The 23,710-nt window shown below is 36.3% G+C and overlaps 2 protein-coding genes across 29 annotated transcripts in view; one reads left to right on the top strand and one right to left on the bottom strand.

The window, feature by feature from the left end:
* The window catches only part of NCOA3 (nuclear receptor coactivator 3), an 83,869-nt gene extending 64,352 nt beyond the window's left edge, over positions 1–19,517 (top strand). For all 11 annotated transcript variants that reach the window (XM_038166037.2, XM_027473330.3, XM_038166035.2 and 8 more), the window contains 16 exons: positions 237–338; positions 1,140–1,280; positions 2,495–2,642; positions 3,514–3,902; positions 4,157–5,037; positions 5,867–6,002; positions 7,074–7,262; positions 9,681–9,920; positions 10,669–10,795; positions 11,308–11,479; positions 12,029–12,325; positions 13,431–13,532; positions 14,019–14,244; positions 14,462–14,636; positions 15,188–15,329; positions 16,268–19,517. In XM_038166037.2, the coding sequence (XP_038021965.1) occupies positions 237–338; positions 1,140–1,280; positions 2,495–2,642; positions 3,514–3,902; positions 4,157–5,037; positions 5,867–6,002; positions 7,074–7,262; positions 9,681–9,920; positions 10,669–10,795; positions 11,308–11,479; positions 12,029–12,325; positions 13,431–13,532; positions 14,019–14,244; positions 14,462–14,636; positions 15,188–15,329; positions 16,268–16,279 (3,479 nt within the window). In that variant the 3' untranslated portion in view covers positions 16,280–19,517. The remainder of the gene's footprint in view (positions 1–236; positions 339–1,139; positions 1,281–2,494; positions 2,643–3,513; positions 3,903–4,156; positions 5,038–5,866; positions 6,003–7,073; positions 7,263–9,680; positions 9,921–10,668; positions 10,796–11,307; positions 11,480–12,028; positions 12,326–13,430; positions 13,533–14,018; positions 14,245–14,461; positions 14,637–15,187; positions 15,330–16,267) is intronic.
* The window catches only part of SULF2 (sulfatase 2), a 165,214-nt gene continuing 160,695 nt past the window's right edge, over positions 19,192–23,710 (bottom strand). For all 18 annotated transcript variants that reach the window (XM_038166038.2, XM_027473333.3, XM_027473337.3 and 15 more), the window contains 3 exons: positions 23,054–23,084; positions 22,700–22,756; positions 19,192–21,576 (listed from right to left, as the gene is read on the bottom strand). In XM_038166038.2, coding sequence (XP_038021966.1) covers positions 21,546–21,576; positions 22,700–22,756; positions 23,054–23,084 — 119 coding nt within the window. In that variant the 3' untranslated portion in view covers positions 19,192–21,545. The remainder of the gene's footprint in view (positions 21,577–22,699; positions 22,757–23,053; positions 23,085–23,710) is intronic.

Here is a 23,710-nt window from a genome sequence, read left to right as displayed (position 1 = left end):
ATTACTGTGCAGAAAAGAAATCTCTGAGTAAAGCTTTTTGTTATTTGGTATATGTTACGAAATCTGTAGCTTATGCAATCCATTTCTGAATGAAATAGGAACAGAATGCCAAAACTTAAATTCTTATTGTTTATACTTCTATTTTAACAATGCAAGATGCTCCAGCTATTTTATTAGTCTTTAACAGAATGAAATAAAGAAAAAATGGAAGAAAAACTATTATTTTTTAAATACAGATTTGCAGTCTTGTATGATTTGTGTGGCACGTCGTATCACAACTGCTGAAAGAGTATTTCCAACAAACCCAGAGAGTTTTATTACCAGACATGATCTTTCAGGTGAGAAATGTACCCAAGATGAAGGTATGAAGGTATCTTTTTTGCCCATGTGCTTGTTTTAGATAAATAAGTAAGTTGTGGATCCATAGTGACTAGCAGAATTCATAACAAGAATTTCTAACTTTTTTTTTTTTTTAATATACCATCGTTGACACTGGGGTGTAATATCAAGTGTGGGACACATTTTCTGTCTGTATTTTCTGTCTGTATTGTATCTTTACTTGGCAGCGTTGCAAATTGTTTTCATTATGCTTTCCTTCACATGTAAGAAATATAAATCATAATTTAAGGTAATGAAAGTTCTTTAGAATGTTTGTATTTTTCTGCAGTACGTGAGCTAATATTTAAAGTGCTTTACATTGCTTAAATTGAAATACTTATCTATATGGGGTGTTTAGGTGTTTATGTTTAAGATGTTAATTTGTGGATGTTTAAGATGTTAATTTGTGGATGTAGCTGGTTAGTAGAAAGTTTTACTGTCTGTGAATCCTTTAGATGCCTGTAACTGGAGATAAAGTTGCTGTATGTTTTCTAAAAGACCTAGCATTAACGTGTGGATGTTTGAACTTCTCTTTTATGATTATCTAAATCCATTTGGGTATTGATGTTTTAACATGTAGCATCATACTCCCATATGGCAGATTATTCATAAATGTAGCTTCTGCATACTCAAAATTGGGTGTTACGGTGATGAACAATTCAAACAGTGATATTGGAGCCTTCAGAAATGTACCATATTTATATGAAAGGATTGGCATAGTCAGGAGGAGTTTATCTTGCATGTTTTCTTCCATGTAACAGGCAAACTTGTTAACATTGATACAAACTCATTGCGATCTTCCATGAGACCTGGCTTTGAAGATACAATTCGTCGATGTATTCAGAGGTTCTTATGCCATAATGATGGACAGACATGGTCAAACAAACGCCATTATCATGAAGGTAAAAATCTGTTTGCAATTTGATTGTACTGCTTTTCCCAGTGACTGCATATTTTTCTGAAAAACAAAAGTGGCTAAAATTCTGCCTGTGTACATTTTTTCTATATTTTTAGTTGATTGCTGTGACTCATATGTACAGTCTGAAGAAGGATGAACTGTTAAGAAATGGAAATTCTGATACAAGTTTTATTTTGTTTTTCTAATGTGTCTGTGTAGATACTTTTCATGGAAAATGCCAGATAAATAATCTGGAAGCTTGAAGTAATATTTTTTTCCATGGATGGATATAGCAAGGACAGTGACAGCTAAATTTCTGTAATAACATGTAATACTTGTTCGTCGTTAGCTTGTTATTCTCTTTTAATATGACTTTCTTTTAATTTTATTTTGCTAAAGAAAGGATAGTTTACTTGTTAGCTGGTCTGAAAAGTGGTAATGTTTGTGCTGATGCCTTTTTTCATCTTATTCAAGACACAGGGTTTCAAAATATTTTCAGTGTTCCAGTGTTATTTTGTAATGCTACTTTGATAATCTTGATAAAGTGAAGTACAGCCACCATCTACAGTAAGAAAATAAAATTTCCTACATTTTCTAAACTCTAGTGGTTCTCAAGGATTAACAAATTCAAGTAGGGGGGATATTAAATAAGGAAAAACATTTAGTGGCAGAAAATGGAGATTCCACTGAAAGTTCTTCAACTTAATTGATTAAATAATTCTCACATTAAGAAGAAATTTGGGTCTCAGATTAAAAGCAGTGGTTTCCACAATTTTTTGATTAAAAAAAAAAAAAAAAAGAAATTGAAAGTAATTAATCAGAAGCCTTCCAAATTTCAGTTCTATTTCATATTTGTTACCTATTTATTTAACTGAAGTTGCTATTTAAGTGTTGATTAGTCTTTCTCCCCAAGGACGAGTCATGGAAACCTGCTAATCTAGTCTTGGAAATCTGTTAAATGTAGAACTTTGCCAGCTGTGCATGGTTAGCACAAAATACTGCAGCATCAAAATAATCTTTTGTTTGCTTTTCTGCTCCCTCTGCTGTTAGAGGAGAAAATGAGTAATGCTTCCTTTAGTTGAATATCAGTCTTGAGTGTGTCTTGGATTATTTTTATCTTCATCAGAAGAGGGGTATTTTGCTGAAAAATTTGTAGGGTGCATATTAACAATTTTTGGTCTTTTATATACGACTGATATCTGTGTATTTCCTTTACAGCTTATACACAAGGTCATGCTGAAACACCACTGTATCGGTTTTCTTTAGCGGATGGTACTATCGTGACAGCACAAACAAAGAGTAAACTATTTCGAAATCCTGTAACTAATGACCGTCATGGATTTGTCTCTACCCACTTTCTTCAAAGGTGAAATCAATGGTGTCTGTCATCTAAGTGTCATAGCTTTTAAAAATACATTTAACATTGAAGATAACTGAAAAACTAGTATGCCAAAATATTTTATTTCGTTAAAGGTCAAACAGAAGAATAATAATTTGGGAAGCAGTGTTGCATAGCATGAAAATAAATGACACATTTATTCAATCTAAGATTTTAGTCGACATGCAGCCTCGCAGCTGTGTGGCAGAATGACAGTCCTAGTCAAAAGGGAAGTTTTTCCTTCTGTTCCTGCAGGGGGCCTGTTATTATGTGTTTAGTATTCTTTTGGGTTAACATTTAAAATGATGAAACACTGGAAATAGAAATGCTTAGTTACATGCTTTATCTTGCATCTTGTTCTTTTTAATTGCAGATCAGTTAAAAAGACAACAACAAAACCCCCTCAGATGCATCACTGATGACTCAAATGTACCTTAAATAGCATTTCATGTGACCTGTTCTTGTTGATTGCAGGAATAATTGATGTGCCACTCTGGAGGGAGTCTCTCAGCTTCTGGCATTAAAGTACCTCCAGATGCTGAAAAATGAGCAGTTGAGATTGTTCAGGGTGTGATTAGTGTGCATGTTAGGATAGTGTCATGCATTGACTCAGGAACGAAGTAGAAGAAAGAAGGGGTGATACTGTATGCACTTGTAACTCAACTCACCTAAAGGACTGAACGCTTCTAGAATGAATAAATGAGTGGCATATTTCAGTTCTGCTTTTGTGGAGATGCTTGAGTTCTCACTTCTCTTATTGAAAAATTATTTAATAATGTTGTTCTGTCTTTATAGCACTTGATTCTGAATACAGTTTAAATTTGTTCTCTTGGGGTGTATGGGGTTGTTGAATTTACAGAGAGCAAAATGGATATCGAACAAATCCTAACGCAGTTGGGCAAAACATGAGAACACCTGTGGCTGGAAATACAAATTCTGTTGGTGGTCTTATGAACATGTCACCCAGTCAAAGCATGCCATTGCAGAACAGGAACTACGGCATGGGAGATCCCAATACAGTGAGTCAGCTGAGCAACTCTCGATATGGAGGCCCTGGTAGTATGGGGCCAGTGAACTCTGGACCAGGAATGCAGTCCTCTGCCTATCAGAACAACAGTTATGGCTTAAATATAAGTAGCCCACCACATGGTAGTCCTGGTTTAACATCCAACCAACAGAATATAATGATATCTCCTAGGAATCGAGGGAGTCCAAAAATGAGTTCGCACCAGTTTTCTCCAGTTACAGGTACTTCATTTTTGCTGCAAGCTATTTTTTTAAAAAGCTCTCTTCTCCCACTTTTATCTGAATTCAATTTTTCATCCTTTTTAACATCTCTATATGACCATGTACATGTGACTTAAATGTATTATACCTAATTTCCTATTTAAATTTATTTTAAAGTAATTAACTCAATGTAGCAGTCAGACATAATCCTGAAGGAAAAGTAATTATAGTCAGTACTGTAATCTAATAAGTTTGCTCTCTCTTCTGTGATACAGGTATGCACTCTCCAATGGGATCTGCCAGCAACACCAGCAACAGCACTTTCTCTAGCAGTTCTCTTAGTGCTCTTCAAGCCATTAGTGAGGGTGTTGGAACTTCCCTGTTATCAACACTTTCTTCTCCGGGTCCAAAATTGGATAATTCCCCTAACATGAGTGTAGCTCAGCAAAATAAAGCAAGCACCCAAGATTCCAAAAGCCCTTCCGGCTTGTATTGTGAACAAAATCAAGTGGAAAGTTCCCTCTGCCAATCAAACAGCAGGGATCTTCTTAGTGAAAAAGATAGTAAAGAGGGAAGCCTGGAGACACCCGAAAGTCAGAGAGGACAATCTGAAAGCAAAGGGCATAAAAAGCTGCTTCAGTTACTCACGTGCTCCTCAGATGAAAGAGGACATTCCACAGCATCAAACTCACCGTTAGAATCTAATTGTAAAGAATCTTCTACCAATGTTACCAGTCCTTCGGGAGTTTCCTCATCAACATCTGGAGGGGTGTCTTCCTCCTCAAACATGCATGGGTCACTCCTGCAAGAGAAGCATAGAATTTTACATAAATTGTTGCAGAACGGTAATTCTCCTGCAGAAGTAGCCAAGATCACAGCTGAAGCTACTGGTAAAGACACATACCATGACTCTGCTAATATAGCCCCATGTGGAGAAGGCACAGTCAAACAGGAACAACTGAGCCCAAAGAAGAAGGAAAACAATGCTTTACTAAGATACCTGTTAGATAAAGATGATGTTAAGGATCCACTTTCCAAAGAGTTGAAGCCTAAAGTAGAAAATGTGGATAATAAAATGGGTCAATGCAGTAGTTCTTCTATTCCTACTTCCAGTCAAGAAAAGGACATGAAAATAAAAACGGAACCAACAGAGGAGGTAGAGTATAATGTAAAGTGGTGGTAATGAACTAGCCAGTGTTTTATTTTATTTTATTACAGTGAGTTGGTAAGAGGACAACCCCCCCCCCTTTTTTTTTCTCTCTTTCTATGCACGTATAAACATTTCTAACAAAGTTATGTGCAAATGATAGGCAACTATGTGGTCAGGTTTTATTCTAACTGCCAACGTTCAAACAAATAGAAGTACGGGATATGTATTTAACCAAATGCTGTAGCTGTACTGAAGTCCTGGCGTAGTGCAGACTTTAAATTATTGTTTGATTAAGGTAGCATATATTTACAAATTGTTACCTAAAATTAAATCTTTAGCATTTGCAATTTCACATTGCACATGTTTATTTTTGTGGCTTATTAGGAAACAGAGCTGTTAAATGCCTTTATAATTAGCTGGCAATGCAATAGCAAAAAGTAAAACTAGCAGACATTATGTAATGTAATTTTGAAAATATAAACAATACACAAAAATGTGTAATGCTTAAAATAGATATTGACTGGGTTTAGTTAATTGGTTCTTGTACTCTTTTTTCCCTTAAATGAGGGAAAAGTTGTCTCAAACTTCTCTTGTTATTTATGTGTACCTCCAACATCACCTTATTCTCAAAATTAACAGAGCAAAATACTCTAAAAAACATAGTTAATTGATATTGGAAGTTCTTTGGAAATTGGGAGAAAGCCTAAGGTACTGTCTGTGAACTAAAACATTTATTTCAGTAATATTGTTTAAGATTAGTGAGGAGCTAAATAAAAGCTGAATGATAGTTGTATGATATTAAGTAACCTTGGTTATTTTACTGCTGCTTTTTCAGATGAGTGGAGACTTGGATAATTTGGATGCAATTTTAGGTGATCTGACTAGTTCGGAGTTTTATAATAATGCTATGTCTACAAATGGAAATAGCTTTGGAACAAAGCAAGCATTATTTCAAGGAAATGCCCCATTGAGTAAGAAATTTCATTTAATATCACTTTTGTTTTAAAATTAGGCTTTTCTTCTTACTTGATGTAAACATAATGCATCCTAAAATCCTTAGAGAATACATTTTGATCTGCTGTATCTTTACAGATAAATGCAATGCAAACTGGCAGCACGTATCTACTATGTACACAGCGAATACAGTTAATGTCATTTCCTCATTTAATGGTATCTTCTGGGATTGTCTACCAGATTTCTCAGAGGCAAGACATCAGGAAGAATGTTTTGTCAGTTGTAAATTGAAATTGAGGATTTTTGTTCCTTGCAGATGACTAAGGAAATAACATGGGACTGGTGGCAAGCCTTTGATTTTCCATTTACTCTATGTAAAACATCTTGTGGCCTGCAAATCCTAACCAATATTCCTCTTTGACATTGAAAGGAATGACCTTTCTTAACAGGAAGCTGAGTAGGAAAAAAAGATGACCTTACTAGTAAACCAGCGTCATTATCATTACAATTGTCATGTCCTTTTATAATGTTGGTCATCTCTTGATTATATGGGGTCATAGTTTGCTCATGTAACCTAAGGAGGTGAATCATGGAAAATGAAAAATGTAAGATCACTGACAGCATTGGCTGTAGAACACAGTGATCTCACTAATAAATCCACGTAATGCAAAGTGCTCAAAAACATACTGCTTCTGGGCTCCACTTCATTCAAACAGAGATCCATTTGACTTGTTCTGTCTCCATGTCAGAGTTATCCAAAGGATGGATAGTCCACTCCTATATGTTAAAGTGTCTGAAATACTAGAGTATTTCAAAATATTAAAAGCAGGGTTCATTATAAAAACAAACATAAACATACCTCTTTATGTCTATTGTCAGATGTAGTTGCATTTGGCTTTGCCTGTGAAAGGTCTGAACTATACATTCAAAATGTGGCTTAGGCAGTGAGAACATAAGCAGAGTAGCTAGCTATTGGCTTGTTTAAGGTCAAATATACATGCCTGTAAATAGATTAATTTTTTACAAGTCATTAATTGTACTTTCTATTTAAAATATACAATTGCAAGTTTCTTTTAATTCTTCAACAGGTATGAGGAATCCCCAGTCTGTGCAGCCTACCCGTCCACCTTTCAACAGAGCCATGTCTTTAGACAGTCCTGTGGGTTCGAGTGCTCCAGTGAGGAATGTCAATGCATTCTCCATGTTACAAAAGCAAAACATGATGGGTGGAAGTCCAAGAATGATTGAAAACCAGGAAAATTTTGGAGCAAATCTAGGTTTGTTGATTGAGTACAAATAGTTCTCATTGTAAAAGAAAAAGCTTTAATGCAAAAAATGTTGCAAGATTATAGTATGAGCTTTGGTAGAAGAAGCATTAAAGAATATTAGTTTTATAATCACAGAATCACAGAATTTCTAGGTTGGAAGAGACCTCAAGATCATCGAGTCCAACATCTGACCTAACACTAACAGTCCCCACTAAACCATATCCCTAAGCTCTACATCTAAACGTCTTTTAAAGACCTCCAGGGATGGTGACTCCACCACTTCCCTGGGCAGCCTGTTCCAGTGCCTCACAACCCTTTCGGTAAAGAAGTTCTTCCTAAGATCCAACCTAAAACTCCCCTGGCGCAACTTAAGCCCATTCCCCCTTGTCCTGTCACCAGGCACGTGGGAGAACAGACCAACCGCCACCTTGCTACAGCCTCCTTTAAGGTACCTGTAGAGAGCAATAAGGTCGCCCCTGAAACTCCTATTTTCCAGGCTGAACAAGCCCAGCTCCCTCAGCCGCTCCTCGTAGGACTTGTTCTCCAGGCCCCTCACCAGCTTCGTCGCCCTTCTCTGGACTCACTCGAGCACCTCGATGTCCTTCTTGTAGCGAGGGGCCCAAAACTGAACACAGTACTCGAGGTGCGGCCTCACCAGAGCCGAGTACAGGGGGACGATCACCTCCCTAGCCCTGCTGGTCACACTGTTTCTGATACAAGCCAGGATGCCATTGGCCTTCTTGGCCACCTGAGCACACTGCTGGCTCATATTCAGCTGACTATCAACCATCACTCCCAGGTCCTTCTCCGCCTGGCAGCTCTCCAACCACTCATCTCCCAGCCTGTAGCTCTGCTTGGGGTTATTGCGCCCCAGGTGCAGGACCCGGCACTTGGCCTTGTTAAACTTCATGCAGTTGACCTCAGCCCATCGGTGCAGCCTATCCAGATCGTCCTGCAGAGCTTTCCTACCCTCGAGCACCTGAGGGTGCACTCGATGTCCTCATCCAGATCATTGATGAAGCTATTAAAGAGGACTGGTCCCAGCACCGAGCCCTGGGGAACACCACTAGTAACTGGCCTCCAACTGGATTTGACTCCATTCACCACGACTCTTTGGGCCCGGCTACCCAGCCAGTTTCTAACCCAATGAAGCATGCACCAGTCCAAGCCAAGAGCAGCCAGTTTCTTGAGGAGAATGCTGTGGGAAATGGTGTCAAAAGCCTTGCTGAAGTCAAGGTAGACCACATCCACAGCCTTTCCCTCATCCACCCAGCGCGTCACTTTGTCGTAGAAGGAGATCAGGTTTGTCAAGCAGGACCTGCCTTTCATAAACCCATGCTGACTGGGCCTGATCGCCTGCTTGCCCTGCAAGTGCCGCATGATGACTCTCAAGATAATTTGCTCCATGAGCTTCCCTGGCACTGAGGTCAAACTGACAGGCCTATAGTTCCCTGGGTCTGCCCTCCAGCCCTTCTTGTAGATGGGCGTCATTTTTGCTAGCCGCCAGTCAACTGGGTCCTCCCTTGATAGACAGGACTGCTGATAAATGATGGGAAGCAGCTTGGCCAGCTCCTCTGCCAGTTCTCTTAGTACCCTCTGGTGGATCCCATCTGGCCCCATCGACTTGTGCACATCCAAGTGCCGTACCAGGTCACCAACCAGTTCTTTGTGGATAGTGAGGGCCACATCCTGCTCTCCATCCCCTTCCACCAGCTCAGGGTACTGGGTATCCAGAGAAGAACCTGTATTACCACTAAAGACTGAGGCAAAGAAGGCATTAAGCATCTCCGCCTTTTCCTCATCATTTGTAACAATGTTTCCCCCTGCATCCAGTAAAGCATGGAGATTCTCCTTAGTCCTCTGTTTTGCATTGATGTATTTGTAAAAAGGTTTTTTGTTGTCTGTAACGGCAGTAGCCAGATTGAGCTCCAGATGAGCTTTGGCCTTTCTAATTTTGTATATTAGTTTTTATTATTTGTTATTATTATTAGTTTTTATTATTTTTATTATTTGAATATTAGTTTTATAATCGGCATAGAAATACTTCTTAATTATTATCTCTAGTTGAGGTTTTAAGAATATAGCTGTTTATTTATAAGTGAGATTATTTTTGACTATTAAAAGTTTTGAGTTTAATGTGTTTTTCATATATAGAAGCAAGAACAAGTCATAGTGGCAGTCAAACATTGGCAACTTAAAATATATTTAATGAGTAGTGTAACTGATGATTCAAAACTTAGAATGGTAAGCTTTAGTTGCTTTTGTTAAGCGTTCAGTGAATTGCTCTGTCATTGGTGAGTATCTTTGTTGGTGTAAAAATAAATGAAAACCAACAACAAATAAATCTACTTATAGTTAGTTTTAAAACAAAAATACGTATTGCGTTCTAGAAAAAAAAAAGACTGTATTTTGTGCTTTTCTTTATAGTGAGCGCTCCCAACAGAAGTGTAGCTATGAATCAACACCAGTCTGGAGACTGGGGTTTGCCAAACTCAAAGGTTAACAGGTTGGAACCTACAAGTTCTACTTCAGTGATGAGACCAGGACCTGAGTTTAGTGCATCACTGCCCAGGCCCACAGCAGGCAGCTCTATGCCTGGACTGCCCGTTCGTTCTAATAGCATACCTGGTACAAGACCAATGCTACAACAGCAAATGATTCACATGAGTAAGTTCTTTATTTTTTATTGTCATACTTAGCACTATCTCATTAGTTTCTTTGCAAGCATCATCAAAATGTTTTCAGTTTTCATACAATGCTAGCTTTTCATCTGAAGACTTGACTTTTTGAGGTTAAGACTTATCTCCCCTGACTGGGGCATTTGATGACTTGTTGATGTTCTTTTTTTTTTTTTTTTTTTTTTCTGGTGATCTGCGTTTTATGTATATGATGTTCATGCTGAGTCTCCAGATCTTTTTTGGATAATTTATAGATTATTTCTGTTTCTTTAGTGCAGTACTTCTCTGCTAAATTCCAGGAACTGGATGCCATTTATGATTATATGTGAAGATGCTAGTATTCTGATCAATTTAATTCATATTATTTGGTACCTAATTTGTTTAATAATCTTTGATGTAGTTATTATTATCATTACTGTGAACTTCTCAATGATCAGGGTTTTTAAAAGCTTTTTGCAAAATTTTTCAAAACTCTTCTCACATGGCTTATCCAAATTTCATATGGAACCACATTGCAAATTCAGGTACTCATTTAAGTACTCATACATTTAAATCTGTGGTCGTATCATATTTCTGAAATAAGCCCGAGGATGAATTTATGTATGCACCTCGAAACATGCTAATTAGTAGCTCTTGAAGCTACTTCATAATTTATGTGATCTTCCACAACACTTTGTGTGAACACTGAAAAGCAAGATGACACCTTTTGTTTTAAAAACAAGTGTTTTACCTCACAGGGTCGAATGAGATTAACATGGGTTTGGGGGGGAATCCATATGGACAGCCGGCACCATCTAACCAGCCAGGATCATGGCCTGACAACATGCTGTCCATGGAGCAAGCATCGCGGAGTTCACAAAACAGGTAGAATTAAGGAAAATTTTTAAAAGTGTTTGAATACAACTGTTCACTCTGTCAGATGAATTTAAGACGTGGAAAAAAAAATCAAAGTAGCTTATGTGGTGGGGACAACAGATCAGAATTTATTTCCTATTCTGCTGATATTTTGTCATCATATGACACTGGACCTCTTTAACCCAGCCCCAGAAAAGGTTTTGCTAACAGAACCAATCAGTCCCTGAGTTGGGAGGCACAGAGAAAAGAAGTGGGAAAATCTTAAATTATGTCTCTCTGGCACATTCAGAAGTTAATATTTAGGTGCCAGGAGAAAACAGAATTTGCAAGTGTTGAAGAATAGATGACAGTTGACTGGGTGTTTCTAGACCTAAATTTGGACATTAAGTTTTTAAGTCTTACTTCAGTCTTCTGGGTGATTATAGTACTTCATCATCACCAGGTCAATATATAATATAAAAACTAAGTACATGTCTCTATAGTCCATAATGGTTGCATTTTTTTTATATATATATTTATAGACAATTAGTGAGAAACTCTTTGGATGACCTCTTATGTGCAGCACCAAATGTGGAAGGACAGAATGAGGAAAGAGCGCTTTTGGATCAGCTGCACACTTTGCTGAGTAATACAGATGTCACGAGCCTGGAAGAAATTGACAGAGCGCTAGGAATTCCTGATCTTGTAAACCAAGTAAGAAGGAAGAAATTCTGGCCTTTTTTTTTTTTTCCCAATAGCCTTTATTATTTTGGTATGTGAAAAGAAAGTGAGGAGAGCCTCCTTACTCACATGTGTCTCTTCTCACTTCCTTGATGCTGTTTTTCTAAATCTCTTTGGAAGTATTTGTTTAGAGTAATGGTTACCATTGGAGAACTTAGTATTGATTAAACTGATGAGTGAGTAGGACACTTTCATCTCTTCTAATTTCACCCTGCCTGAATTTGCATGGCTAGCAAATAGGAAAAAGAAATTCTGTTAAAATCTTCGGAATTTACTCGAAAACACAAAATCATACCATTTTTTGTACAAACTGCAGTTTAAAAGTGCAAAGGGGTTTGAATAATGATATTGATCTGCTTATGTGAGTAGTGTGCAGCAGAACTGATTTTAAAATAAATTATTAACAATCACTTTGCTATTTCACTTGTCTAGAGACAAAACTAGTAGTAATCTTGCCTATGCTATCTTCTACTCAAGAAACTATTGGTCTCACTAGCAGTATGTGTTTTACGTCTCTTGAAGGGGCAAGCTCTGGAAGCCAAGCAAGATTCATTTCAAGGTCAGGAATCTGCAGTGATGATTGACCAGAAGCCTTCATTATATGGTCAGCCCTATCAAGGGCAAGGGGCAGCCCTGCCAGGAGGTTTTAGCAACATTCAGGGACAACAGCCATCCTTTAATTCAGTGATGAATCAGATGAGCCAACAAAGCAATTTTCCACTTCAAAGTATGCATCCTAGAGCAAATGTGATGAGACCTCGGACCAATACACCAAAGCAGCTCCGCATGCAGCTCCAGCAGAGGCTTCAGGGGCAGCAGGTAATCTTTTGCTCCTGCTTTTACTCTTTTGTCTTGTTTCAGAATGAGGTGTGCTCTGAACTGTGTATTACTTCAGGAATATGGAAATTGACATTATAGCACATGATTGAAAGGACGGAACTTTAATTTTAACAGTGCTTTTTAATTAAAATGGTAATCCTGTACAACATCTCTGGATGACCTCATTATCCATGTTAAGATTATCATTTTTAACCACTAAATAAGCAGTTACATTTTTCCTGAAAACCAAATGTTCTTTTTTTTTTTTGTTCTTTTTTTTTTTTTCTTTTTCCCTGCATTTGAGCTTATTGAAATACTATTTTGCCTTCCCTTATGATTTGCTGTTGCCGTAGGCTTTTTCTTAGGACAGAAGTTGAGAGAGTAGATAAAACCACTTTATCTAAAGATCTTAACACTGGCTTGAAAGCACTGCTTTAAAAAATTGCTGCATGATTGCAGTATTGAATTCCTATGTGAGAAATGAAGTCCTGATACCAAATATAAGAGAACATCATTGAATATGAATTTAGTATGGAGAATGCTTCCTGTGCTGTGGCCTTTCAGAAGTACATTTGGACGTGGTGAAGTTTTGGGTAATAGAAAATGTACAAATAAAACTCAGAAAACTGAGACAGTGCTGTGTGACCTGGAATGGCAACGTTAAATCCTTAGGAAATGCTGTCTTCTGTCTTGGCTGTTCTACAACACTAGTTCAAGCTGTATGGTTTTGGGATGTTGTGATAGAAAGGAAGGAGAAAATAGTTCACTATTTTAAACAAGGCTGGAGATTATACTCTTTGTCCCCAAACATGATTTGGAACAGAGAGATAGTCTGTTACATATTTATTCTTAAAAAGTGCTATTTCAGAGGGAAAAATAAAGCCAAGTAGTACTGCACTATTTGAAGGTTTTTTTCTTTTTATGTGTCTGTCTGAGCTCGATAACAAATAGTTTGGTACTTCAGGGATATCAAATGAGGAAAAATTAACCATTGTTCTTTAGAGATTCAAGTGGTGTGTAAAGAATTTTTTTTTAAGGAGTTGCCATAATTTTGTTCAGATACTGGTATTTTCAAGCTAACAGTGCTGAAATATCTTTTTCTAAGTTCATGAATCAAACCCGTCAAGCCCTTGAAATGAAAATGGAAAATCCAGGCAGTAATACCTCAGTGATGAGACCAGTTATGCAGCCACAGGTGGCATCACAGGTAAGTAATTATTACACTAATGATTTCTGAAACAGTCATTTTTACACAGACACCTCTTTTACAGGTTTGTTTAGAATTTAAACCTTTTTTTCATGGTGCCACAGCATTTTTTTTTCTTCCATCATATAATTAAAAAAAAGGTTTTTTTTTTTTTTTTTTTTTTTTTTACCTCTTTTATTGTTGAGACTTCAGAGAGGTTTGTTCATTGGGTCCATGCTATCAATACAGTATGCAAACTGTCTTTTCCATGTAGGAAGTAATAGACAGTCTACTCTGTCACCTGTTTTGTACTAGTAACAACTCAATGAAAACCTTTGTATGAAATTTGGATATTTTTTGTAATAGCTGTGGGTTTTCTTAAAAATAAAATTTCTTTCTATTCTAGTGAGTGATATACTGGGTCTTAGATTGTACACCGTTTGATTGAGTCTGACAACTTTATTTGTAAAATTTTTCTAATATGATTTTTTTTTCTTTGGGGGATAGCAACAAGGTTTTCTTAATGCTCAAATGGTGGCTCAGCGTAACAGGGAGCTAATAAGTCATCATTTTAGACAACAGAGGATGGCAATGATGATGCAGCAGCAACAGCAACCTCAGGCCTTCAGTCCGCCACCAAATGTGACTGCCTCAGGAAGCATGGACAGTGGTCTGACAGGCCCTCCAATGGCTCAAGTTCCTCCACAGCAATTCTCCTATCCACCTAATTATGGTACTAGTACTAACATGGTGGTTTTTTGTTTTGTTTTGAATGTCTGTCTGGTGTTCTTTTCCTTTTTTATTTATTAATCCAAATTTACTAAATACTGATCATTCTGAAAAATGGAAATGTTCCTATAACAAAGATTATTTCCCCCCCCCATCCTTGCAAGAAGATAAACCGAGGCCTAGGTGATGATAACTGAGTATAGTGTTCTTTGTCTTGTCAGGAATAACTCAACAACCTGATCCTGCCTTTAGTAGAGTATCAAGCCCTCCCAATCCAATGATGTCATCAAGAATGGGACCCTCTCAGAATCCTATGATGCAGCATCCTCAGGCAGCAGCAATGTACCAGTCTCCTGAGATGAAGGGCTGGCCCTCAGGAAGCATGACCAGGAGCAGGTAAATTTACAGCTATAACCTATAGCTCAAAAATTGTTTTCAGTTTGCCCAAAAATAGAAACTATAGCTTGTAGTAAGAAAAGGACATAGAAAAGGAAATAATATTTCTAAAGTCTGTATTGTCCTTGATATCCTGCTCTGGTTTAGGAAATACACTGATTGAACCTGTATTATGCCTAGTTCCACTTAGTCATATTGGACCCCTGCAGTCTTTGCAACTGGAGACAACATTCACTCTTTAAATATTGAAAACACAACTTGGGGGAAATACAAAGGTTCAGAATAGTACCACAGTGTGTCCAAAAAGGTTACAATAGGAAATGTGTATACATAGTTCTGCATGTATTTAAAAATTCAAAATTTCTTTGGGGAGGGAAATTTTTATTTCTATGTTAAACAGACAATATGCAGAAACAAATAAACGTAGAAATAATTTTAGGCTTCTGTTGATAACGTAATTCTTTCACATGTTGACAGCTGGTACAGGGAAGGCAACATAACAGTGAGTAAACTTCTTGGGATGTCATTTTATTCTTGCCTTTGTGCTTCAGTTCTTTTCCACAGCAACAGTTCAGCCATCAAGGTAATCCTGCAACGTATAGTATGATGCACATGAATGGCAGCAGTGGCCATCTTGGACAGATGAACATTAATACTATGCCTATGTCAGGGATGCCTATGGGTCCAGACCAGGTAAGTTGTCCATAACGAGTGGTGATGTATTGGCTCTTCCAACTGAATAAGATTTGCTTCAAGACATTCCTCAATGTCACAATCCTGTTCTCTGTTATCCTCTTTGTCTTTACATCTGTGGACATACAACTTGTATGACACAAGATACATACTATTTTTGGTGATATTTAAATCAAATCCATGATGAATCCAAGCAGCTGTGATTAGCTGTTGACTTAGAACTATCATATATAGGATCGAGGTTTAGACTGCACAAAGAGAGCTTGGAAAAAAGCCAGAAAGGGAAACACAGGGACTGTGAAAAATATCTTCAGCAGATGAGTCAGGCCAAGAATCCTGGTATTGCAGTATTTTCTGTGAGTAGCTAATGGTGATACTTACCCTTGTAACACCTTAGAATATTGTATATGCATAGCAAGACACTAAGGAAAATTTAGGCCTCTTATTTAAGAGAAAAGTAAGCTAATAACAGGTATGACAAAGGAGGCCAAAATACTAAATACACTTGTGCCATAAACTTTCCAGAAAATGCCAAGGGATAGGCAATATAATATTGAGATGCGCTACATTTATTAAAGTTGCTAGTACTTCATGAAATTTTGTCTAAGGTACATAAGTAGTAGCCAAAATAATCTGAGGACTTTTGCAAGACAAGGAAGGTATTAGAGGACTTTGATAAAAACCAGTACCATTTATAAAGAGGGAAAAAGGAAGTGAAATGTTACATTTTCCAAAACCACATCATACAGAGAAGATAACTAAATAATGTGTTTAGGGAATTCTGGGACAACGTTACTTTTCTACAAATTTATCTTCAAAATGGAGCTCTAAAATCTGTTCAGTTTAGAAACTGACTGTCAGTGCAAAATGTTGACCAGTTTTTCCAGCAAAAGTATTTTTTATTTTTTCTGATGATTCTTTCTTCTTTTCTTTTACAGAAATACTGCTGACACCTAAACCCGATCTCCAAACAAGAATGCGCTGTATTAACGATGCACTAGTATTGTAAAGGAAAGTTACGCATTCTTCATGGCAACTAGTACTGGCCTTCTGGAAATAAGGGATTTTTCCTGCTAATCACCATGATGTCCTAAGTTACTTCATTCAGAGAAAAAAAAAAAAAAAAAGAAAAAAACTTTTTTAGTAGAGGCATCCATATTACTGTATATTGTGGTGTACAAATAAGGTCATAAATATTTTTGGCGCTCTGCCTCTAGAAATGTGAATTCGGCAAAGGCATTTTAGTAAATAGGATGGGTAGACCCCTGGAATACCTTGTCTGTTTACTGTAGCTATCCAAAGCCCTTTAACTACAGGCAGATGAAAGTGCCTGGAGAAGTCACAGTGATAAGAATTTCCTGATTTCTCTAGTAAGAATATCTGACAGAGAATGTAGTTCCTAGCCTTGACTCTTTTATATTAATTCCTGAATATAAATGCTGCTTTTAATCTCTTACCCCCAGGAGTCAGGATTTCCCAAGCAGAGGAGCAGTGCAAAATGAATTGGCACATACTATTCCAAAATCCTGTCCATTGATGCCAAGGGGTAAAAAGAGAGGATAATAAATTTAAATTATTTAAACACAATTGTGACTAATATTTACATATTGATGTGCAGCTGAGTGCACTTTATATAAGACTATATAATGGATTAATGCAATATCTTTGATAAGGACTTAATATGAAGGTAGGGTGTGCTCATGTTCCTTCTCAAACACAATCTCTTAAGAATTATTTGAAGACTGCATAATGTAATGTTTTCTGTGTATGGAAATTAGAGCAATAATCTTTCATCATTTTGAGAATACTTCAGAAAACTCAAGGCAAGGCACTGCAGTCGGAATCAGAATTTTGCAGTCTTTTTGTGAATAAATTTTGTAAATATGTTCTTTAAGATAATGTATTATATATATGACTTTTGTAGGTCACTAACTCATTTTTGCAGAGTTTGTGAAGCTAAATATTTAACAAAATTGATTTCTGTAAACTCAGCGTAGTTGAGGTCCAAATAGAATACTTTTTTTTTTTAATTAAACTTAATGACTTTGAAACTGGGTGACCTCAGCCCACATCTTTCTCTTCTTTGGTCTTTGACACTTCATTTATTTTTACATCTTTAACATGTAGCTTTTTATAAAAGACGAGTTGTTAAATGCTTTCTCCACCTGTGAGCACTTTGTTACATTTATTTTTGCATAAGGCAATTTGACAAAAAGGCTCTGCATAGTAAGATGTTATGACTTGTCATGATGATCATGTCTTTCTACAATCTTTCTCCTTTTCAGTTGATGAATCTGGATTGTGTCTTTTTTGGTCAATTTTAACAAACTCTAAATGTTCTTTGAAAGAAGTTTATCTGTTGCAAAATATTTGTTGTTACATAACATCCAGAAATCTATAAGGATATTAAGCCACACTTAACCAAATGTCTGCACTTCATTGGATTGTTCTAATAGTAATGAATGTATTTTCTAAGCAGGTTTCTCTCATATCAGTATTTAAGTTTGTTTGGTTACAAATTTATTCATATTATTTGCTGATAAGGTTTATTTTTTTCTCTATTTTGGTTCCTTGACATGAAGATCCTTTTGCAGTTTTTCCAGTTTCAGGCAGTTACAATGAGTCAAACCCCTAATCTTCCATAAGGGATGACCCAGAAATGTTTAAGATGTGTGGTCCTTTTGTTCTGTTGTTCACTGTGTAATGGAAAACTGACTTCTCCCAAGTGAGTAAAAAAAAAAAAAAAAAGGAAAAAAAGGAAAAAAGTGTTCTTGATTGCTTCTTCTTGGTACTGTAAGTATGAGGTGGTTTTATTTTTCAGAATATGCAGTGATCTTCCATTTGAATAGGAATAACTTTCACTAGAAAATTTCTCAACAAATTAATCCTTAGCATACAGCCAGTTGTGTTCCAACAGGAATGTAGATTCAGTCTACCTTATGCAACCCTATCTTTGTGATTAGTACGGAGTATATAGGTTAGGTGTTAGTATTTATTTGAAATTTTCAATCCAATACATGTGTGTTTTTATTTTTAATGAAAAACTTTTAAAAGGCTAAGGAACTTTTATCTTCTTTCTTATTTCTTAGAACGTATCTGTTTGAGTGCTGCCTACTGAAGTTGAAAGGCAACAATCCCTTGCTTTTTATATAAATGAGAGTAGAACAATCTTTATATTTTGTAGTTATTCATTATATTGATGGAAACTACAAACCCTGATTGCTTTCATTAGGTGAGCTCTTAGACTATATACAACTTTATACATTGTGCCCTCTTAACTTTTTTTAAAATGAGTGATTTTGTTTATACATGTATGTATAGCTGGTACCTACCTGACTGGTGTTGTAAAGGATCATTGTTTTCTCATCTGTATTTAGAATGTTGGAGCTTTCTAGTACCTACTTTTTTGCTGAATCCAAAGATTTTTAGATTTTTAGTTTAAACTTAATAAAGGGGGGAGGGCACATTTTTAAATTGCATTGATGACATCTTTCTTGGCAACACTGATTCCAAGTATTATGTCTAGTGTGACAGGCTTATGGACTGCAGTAAATAAAACTTACCTTGAAAGCTGTTAGCATTTAATATCTCCACCAATTCTGATTTGGTTCTGTAGCAGCATATTTAACAACAACAACAAAAACTGTATACAATTTTTCAACTGTAAGAGAACAGTTAGCTAGTCCAACCACCTCTGGTCACTGCTGCATAATGAGCATAGTTTTGCTACTTTGTTATTCTTTGATCACAGAAACCATGTTTTTATAAAATTCATATGTAGTACCAATCTTGATCTCAAATTCTGCTTTTAAATTTAGGAAATCAGGACCATTTTTCAGTTAGAAGACAAAAACTATTTGAATGTTGTACCAATTAGCACACATTTTATTTTTGAATTTATGTGCAGACTACCAGGTGATTGAATGATACAGCAAGTATGAAAACCATGTAACTCTGAGAGCAATATTTTAAAAAATTCTCAGGAGAAGGCATACAGTATTGAGAATTGCATTTAAGTTTAGTTTACATTAAGTATTGCTTGAAATATCTGTATCTTTATGTTGAAAAACAGAAAAACCTTGGGGACTGGTTTATAAAAGAGTTGGTTGTAAGGTATTACTGCTCTTCTGATTTTTGTGTTTGGATGTTAATAATAATGTAAATAAAGGTTTCTATTTAAAATCAGAACTTGGTGACATAGTGTATTAGCTCTCTAATACTTCGAGGCTGCTAGCTACATCCTGGTAAGGTCAGAGGAAATCCACTACTATTACAAAATTGTTACAGCTGTTACTGTGGAAAGCTATGTATAGCAAATGATTTTATTTTTTTTTTCCAGCTGGCTGTAAAAGCTAAGGGAGTAATGCCTTAGACCTTCTGCCTGTGAGACCAGTTTAGCAAAGCTGCACCGATACTGACTGGAATTCATGTCTTTTTCAACTTAAATAGCGCTCTTTAGCAGAGCTGAAAGGAGGAGAGGTGGTAGCTTTCCCCCTAACTCAGCAACAACCTACCTTTAGAAAGTAACAGTTACTTCTTATGTAATGTGCAAATCTTACAGCTCAGTATTTTGCATGAGCATAAAGGGAAATGGTAACTTTTCAAGCTTCTACCTGATATGCAACTGGAGCAGTAATACTGGCCATGCAGGACAGTCTGATAGTCTCATCCTCTGTTCAGAAGTTATAGGCTGAATGCAAAAAAAGGTAAGTGGAAACTTTTTTGATCTAACTTAGCAAGCATTCTTTCTGCATACTGACTTGGGTAAAAGTAGACTGCTAATACTTCCCCCAGGAAAGCAGCAAAAATGCTTTTCTATTGTGAAGTGCAAGTTAAGTTTGTATTTTGCAAAAAATGTACCTCTTGTTAAGAGTCAAGGCCGCAGTTGGTTGAGTCTATTACGAGCTTCCTCTCACATGCAGCTTTAAAACAGGTAGCAGATTAACATGGAAAAAAAATGATAAATTATTACTGCTAGTGCCTGTACTACAATGTATTTAATAACAGCTTTATGAAGATACTCAAGTAGACTCTGTACGCTGTGCTTCCTTAGTAAAGTCATGTTTTCTTTCCTTTAAAAGCTTTTAAACAGTAACCCTTATTCAGGTCATCTACTTTTCTGTAGACTGAGCTATAACTACATTATTTTTTTATTGGTCATGATTATTGAACTTCTCAGAGCAGCCTTTTAAAAATAAGTGTAAAAGTTGCACTACTAAGCCAATGTTGCTTTCTCAAATGAATTGTTTTGGTTTTGAACATAACAATATAATATTATCCACAGAAAAAAAAATAATACAAATTTGATTTCATTAAAATGTAAGATGTACATTTACTGATTTTTTTCAGTACTTTTAAAAATGGATGAATTCTGAAATGTGCTATGCAACATTAAGTAACCTTTTGAGAAATGGTATGTGGGCATTCCACACTTTTATTAACAAAATTCTTCACAATCCGAAAGAATTTATTTTTAAACAGTATATTGATCAATATTTACACAACCCCTCCAAAAGTCTGACATCTGTTAGTTAAGATTTCTCTAATTTTTCTAGAGTTGTCAATAGGACAGACAAGTAGACATGGAACTAAAACATACCCTCAGAGGAAATTTGAGAAATACCATGGTGTTGAGAATATTCAGTGCTGCTCATTTGAATTCCTGAATCTCTTAAAAGTTCTTTTCCACCATTACCTTTACCCCAGTTGGAAGCAAAAGCATCCATGTTTTCTGTATGCTGCTTTAGAAATACTTGGTTTTGAAATTTTCCCTTGTGCCGTCCAAAGGTATAGCTGAACTGAGAAATGTTGTAAGTTTACTTCCACGGTCTTTGTGTACACTTTGCCCACGGGGATGGCAATCCTCTTTGGGATGCAGCTGTGTTTCCTCTTCTGTCAATTCCTGGAACAATGTTAGTGGTGTCTTCTTGACATAAAATGCTTTGTGAAGCAGGTGAGGTATAATCCAAAGCAAAAAGCAGGTACAATAGTGGATTTCAAAGAGACCTGTATTCCTGACAGGAGTTCCATAATTTCACTTCATCTACTTAATTCACTCACCAGTGCAAACTCTTATCTATTTTGGCCTCAAAGTTCATCCAGTCCTCCAGGCTAACATTATAATTCTTTCCGAAATCATACACATTTTCACAGTCTGTACATGAATTCAAGTTCTGGCCAGTTTATATCCTCACTGAGGTCCAGCAGGTGGGGAGGTTAGCCCTCCCATCCTTCCCACAGTTGGCCTCTTTAAAATAAAACAAACATGATTTAGTGTATAACATCCTAGTTAGGAAGTAGTTGGAATATATTTTCAATAGTTCCATGCAGGAGTAAAACAATTGAAACACTAGACCACCTATAAAAATACAGTAGGTATATCACAAGCAAACAATTATGTTTGAAACTTCAACCTGTGTATCTCATAAATTCTATCTTCGTTTGGTTCTGAATCCCATCTTGGCTCTCTTCAACTAGATATATAAAGTGTTACCATTATGTGACAAAAATGCTCTCTCTCGGAGGAGTTGAGGAGAATAGGACTGTGCCTATTGATGAAGGTGCTGGTACATAGTTCTTACTGCATAGCTGGTGAATATCTTATGAGTTGAAGTCTCAACCTTCTTTTTTAAAGAGGTTCAGAGACAGAGAGTAACTGGTACGTCAAAGGTAACTATTTTTCTTGGTTTTAAATTTGTATCTCACCTTTGAGGTCTGGCAAGTTGAGAACTAACAGTACTATACTGAATGATATTATCTGCAAGTTTCAAAGGGCAGTAAAATAAGCAACAATATTGAATTTTAGTATAATGCCAAAATAACCCAAAATGTAAAGATTTTTCTTCGTACAAAGTACACTACTTTCTGTTCTAACTTGCTTTCTTTGCTCACAACATGAAGGAGGTAGTAGTTAGATAAATAGCAAGAAAGCACGTGATCCTCTATGAGTAATGACTTCAGTCATTGAATCATAATTCAAGTAATGAAATCAGTCTTGTTATTTCTGGATGTTGTGAGAGGCTGCTATGAGGCTGCCACACATTTAAGTTTAGACAAAACCAACATAATGATCTCAAATTCTTACAGATAGTTAATGATAATTGGTTTCTTAATTGAGAGTCCACCTTTGCTCAAGTTTTAAATTGCTTTAACCTTAACGTTCCTAAATTCCCAGAAAACATATACCAAGAGGTTTTGTACAGGACTGGTCTGTAATGATGGCAGTGTAATAGTGCTTGCTTAATTTAGAACACTTGCCACTTGCATGAGAATAGATGATGATGTTAAAAAGGTGCTGCATGCAAACAGAAAAATAAAGAAAAGAAAGGTAAGCAAAAGCTAATGCTTTTCATGAACTGCTCCCAACTCACAGTGACTTAGAAGATGATGGTCTCTTCACATCTGGCCACTTTCGACGCTGAAACTGCCTAATTTTCAAGCAGCAAAAGGAGAAAAAAGTTAACCATCACCAAGAAAACCACCAGCACTACAGTCTGAAAGATGAGGAAGGAGAAGAGTTTAGCCTGATTTTTAGCTACAAAGATTAGAACATGCTATAACATCGAAACAGAAATATCTCCAGTGTTTACAGTAACTGGGATGGAAAGACCTGGCAAACGTCACTGTAGGCAGTATGTCCATGTTGTTCCCAATCCCACACTCCTAACTCTTGAGCATAAAGGTAGTATTTAAGAATAATAATTTATGTATTTTTGAAAATGTACCTGTACTGCTCATAGCTTCCATCTTTAAGTCCTAAGTGAGGAAAAAATTAACATGTTATTAACCATTGTATTAACCAACAGAATAAGGTATTGGGCAAAACACAATTCAGAGAAAGATCTAAGAATATTAACAGAATATTAACAGAATTAAGACATTCACTAGAACTTATTTACAGATATAATCCCTTATTCTAGGTAAAATGGGGTGTAAATTGAGATAGGTAATTGTGAAACTTTTCTGTAAACATCCTGCAGCAGTATACTTAAATGCCAAAAACTTGATTTCAAAGCATACAGCTCTAGATGGTACATATGCTAAATAAGACCTGAAGTAATATTTTGGACTCAGGTGGACTTAGGCAGATTAACAGTATTTTGAGGGTGGGGGTCTTCAAGCTCTGAAGGCTATATATATATATATATACATATTTATGTTGCATTTCTTACGTCATTGTACTAAGGGATGCAATTTAAATAAGAAATGCAATTTAAAAGGAGAAATACAAGTAACTGTACCTTTCAGTTTGCTATCATGACTAAACATTAAAAAAACAACACACAATAGTATTGACTAGACCAGGAAAATTTAAAGGACTCAAAACAATGAGTCTAACCTAGAAAAAGAATACAGACCAATGGGTTTCATTCTTTTTGAAA

This window comes from Anas platyrhynchos, chromosome 21, assembly GCF_047663525.1.
Source record: "Anas platyrhynchos isolate ZD024472 breed Pekin duck chromosome 21, IASCAAS_PekinDuck_T2T, whole genome shotgun sequence".
NCBI lineage: Eukaryota > Metazoa > Chordata > Aves > Anseriformes > Anatidae > Anas > Anas platyrhynchos.
The sequence above is the reverse complement of the archived record's forward strand: the minus strand, read 5'-3'. Positions and strand labels throughout refer to the sequence as shown.